This window comes from Plectropomus leopardus, unplaced genomic scaffold, assembly GCF_008729295.1.
Source record: "Plectropomus leopardus isolate mb unplaced genomic scaffold, YSFRI_Pleo_2.0 unplaced_scaffold25087, whole genome shotgun sequence".
NCBI classification, from domain to species: Eukaryota; Metazoa; Chordata; class Actinopteri; order Perciformes; family Serranidae; genus Plectropomus; species Plectropomus leopardus.
In genome coordinates this window covers 1-3488 of record NW_024627254.1, presented here as the reverse complement: position 1 = coordinate 3488, position 3488 = coordinate 1, and the positions used below count along the sequence as shown (strand labels likewise).

Here is a 3488-nt window from a genome sequence, read left to right as displayed (position 1 = left end):
TCTCAGTATCAACATTGTGAATTTTTTAATCCTTCGATTCTGATGTTTTTGACATCAGCAGCTCCCCTCCGCCTCCTTAATCTGAACCCCATTAAATCTGTAATGACAGCACAGATGTTGCATTGCAGCACACAGAATAAGGTGCTGCTTGGTGTCGTGTCATAATCACTGAGATAATCATAATCGCTCAGAGCTGATGGATGCCTTAATTATCAATTATTTCTGTCAGCAGTCTGCACACCTGGGCAGTAATAATGTGAATGTGAATACTCAAAACACTTCAAAAATATTCCACCTCATTTGGTTTTACATCAAAAATAAAAACGCAGAGCTTTGGGGGGGATTTTTATTGTCCCTTAGTATGCGATATGTCTTAAAAGGATGCAGTCAAATAAAACAACACCTTGTACATTCTGAATTAAATCTCCTCCACCCGAGAACAAAGGCAACTGATCACGAAAACTGCAAAAAGGCAAACAATAAATAAACGTCTAACAGGCCAACACAAAAAAACAAGCTGTTGTATTTTCTCTTTTTTAAAATCATAACAATGTGCAAATAAAACATCATACGTTCATTAAATATTACTGTAAACTCAGAGATACGTGTTGAAATATCAGCCCCTTGTTTATTCCACTGTAAATAGTGCAGAGAAACTGGTGATCACAGTTTGGGAAGACTTTAGAGAGTTGGTTGGTGGTGCTGGTGGTGGTATTGTGCACGTGTGTGTGTGTGTGTGTGAGGGGAGAAGGGAGAGTACGACCAACAGATGGACACACATGGTTGACCATCTGCACGGGGGACAGAAGTGGTTTTGGGGTTTGGTGAGGTGTGCAGGAAGGTAGACAATGTCCTCCAGAGGAAAAAAAAAAGACAAAGTATGTGTTGCTGACAGCACCTCAGCACCTGTGGTGGTGAGGAACTGACAATATCTCCATTATTAGGCTGTAGATAATCCCACACGGAGATTAGTAAACAACAATCATCAGATGCAGCACAAACTGCAGAGTAAATACAGACTGTATAGGCGGCCTTGAGACTGCGGTCAGGGTCATAGTGAGGTGGAAGTGAAGGGAATAAGTGGCGTGCTGTGTGAATTACAGGGGGGGCCCTTTTAGTCAGGAGTGTCCAAACGGCGCCTGTGTGTTCAGGGGTCTCTGGACGATGACGGCGTTCGCTAAATCGGCTTCCTCGAGACTCAATTCTTTGTCGTCGAGCTCCCGGAAAGGGACTGATGTCGTCAGGACGAAAGGTGGGCAGCTCCTCTGGCAGCGCGCCACGAAATCTTGAACATCCGTGATCCTGGAGAAGAACAAGAGACAGAATTAAAGACAGAGGGTTTAAAAAAAACATAATTAAAGGGTAATGTTGTTGTTTTCCAACCTGGCCCCTATTGTTTCTGTGTCTAGGTGACAAATAGAAAAAATAACTTTCATAATTGGTCCAGTACTAAAAGAGGTGAAACAGGCTGCAATGTAACCACTCCGGGCATCTGGCACCATCAGTGTAAATCCATTTAAAGCGCTTGTTTTTTGCAACTGACAGGCTCAGGTTGTAATTTTAAGTGTAATTGCCATTGCAGAACACACCAGACTTCATTTAAATAAACAATAATTTTACCATCGTAAAACACACTTTGCTCAAAGTCGACAGAAATAAAACAAAATCACAAAAAATATTTTGGGTGGGTTTAGTGATGGTGATTCTGGTGCCTTTCTTTCTGTTTTATTTTATTTTATTTAAAAAATGGGAATCAGTATTGTACAAATATCAAATACATGGTACAAATATATGTTCCAGTATTTTTTCCCCTCCCCACCCTCTTTGTGGCAGAACAGAAAAACATCCTTATCCTTACACCTACACACCTCAAAACCCAGAAAGTAATTGAAACAAAACTAACAAAATAAAATAAAAAGATTAAAAAATTAAAAAATAATAATTATAAAAATAAAATAAAATAAAATAGAGGAACAGAGAAAAGAGTACCATATGAAAGATGGTGCTTAAGAATAAGATGGGATACAGAGAGGAAAGAGCATTTGGATAGGAAATGATAAGATGCCATCTTTTGTAGAAACTGGCAGATGAGCTCTCGATGCATTTCTGGTTAAACAAAAATGATCTTATTCTTTAACAAAATGTTTTATTTCTGTTGGGATCCCTTCCATAATGCTGTCAGACACTGAGCCTGTCAGTGACACTTTCAGTGGACATAAATTGCAGCCTGTTTTGCCTCCGGCTGCAGCACTCACTCAACACTGGGCCGACATCAAAAACTGTTGTTACCATCAGTCAGTTAGATGCAAAAATATTGGGAAAATAGGGTCCAGATCAAAATATACTGTAATTTTCCTTTAAGAAAGCCACAGTTAGACCTGCTCCTCACGTCTGCTCCTTCCTCCCAAATACTCTACTCTCCTGTGACACATGATGTCTCTCTGAAGCACTATACTAGTAACATCATCCATTATTTATCACGGCCCAGCACAGACAAGCGATCCCATGGCCGCCCCACTTCACACACACACACACACACACACACACACACCGAGGTCTAGCTGAAGGGTTGGAGGGGTTCAGCCCTCCCCTATCCTTCAGCCGCTAACCCCGTTATATAAATGCTGCATCCGAGTTACGCAATCCCTCTCTGGGGATTTTATAGATCCACTTCGTTGCTACATCTCAGATTATGTTTTCTGCAGCCCCGTGCACTGTGGCGGGGAATCTAACATGCAGCACGCCTTCAAGTCCAGCAGACAAGAACAAAGCATTACGTAATCCTCAAACAAACCCCCCCTCACCACCTCCCAACTAGTCCAAACAAAAATCTTATGTCATCCCTTGAACTACGTCTTTCCTGCGATGCTTGAGATTAGGGGATTTACAGACACGGTGCAAAGATATCCCTTATGCAGAATACTGAGTGTTATGCAGATATGACTTGATGATGTAAATTTCGGGCCTTGACTTTGTGATACGCACCGATGCGATAGGTTAAACCTCTGCACCAATCTCCTTCCGTCAACCAACCAGATCTGCAGGGAGGTGACGGGAAGGGCATGGTCTAGTGTTACCATGGGAATAGGAGGAGATTCTCCGTCCTCGTGCACAGATGGTGACCTGGCCACGACTCTGGGTGCAACGCTGGAAATGGACAGAAGTAATTTAGAGATTAACAATCAGTTAAATGCACAAACGGCATCATGCATTGTGTATTTTACTCACTGAGAGCTAACTGAAGGCAGACAAAATCTCACGCAAAGTATTTTTTGGACTCTCTGGACAGTTTGGTATTCACACAGTGATGTGAAGAAAATCCCGAGGCTCTGAATTAGTCGCGCTCACTGACTGCTTGGTCAGATTTGTGGGTGTTTGATACCTGGATGTAGAAGGACACCTAGTGGTATAAAGTTGTATGGTATCTTTGAACTTGAGCCCTAAGACTGAATTTCTGTAATATTATTTTGAAAATACAGTTATAAGTA

General features: G+C 41.7%; 1 protein-coding gene across 1 annotated transcript; it reads right to left on the bottom strand.

Annotated features, from left to right (window-relative positions):
• Positions 1-332: 332 nt before the first annotated feature.
• Positions 333-3147, bottom strand: LOC121966568 (UBX domain-containing protein 2A-like; the record flags this gene model as incomplete). Its single annotated transcript, XM_042516645.1, has 2 exons — positions 333-1302; positions 2986-3147. Coding segments are annotated over 2 exons (346 nt in total), but the record flags the coding sequence as incomplete, so codon positions are not given.
• Positions 3148-3488: the final 341 nt, after the last annotated feature.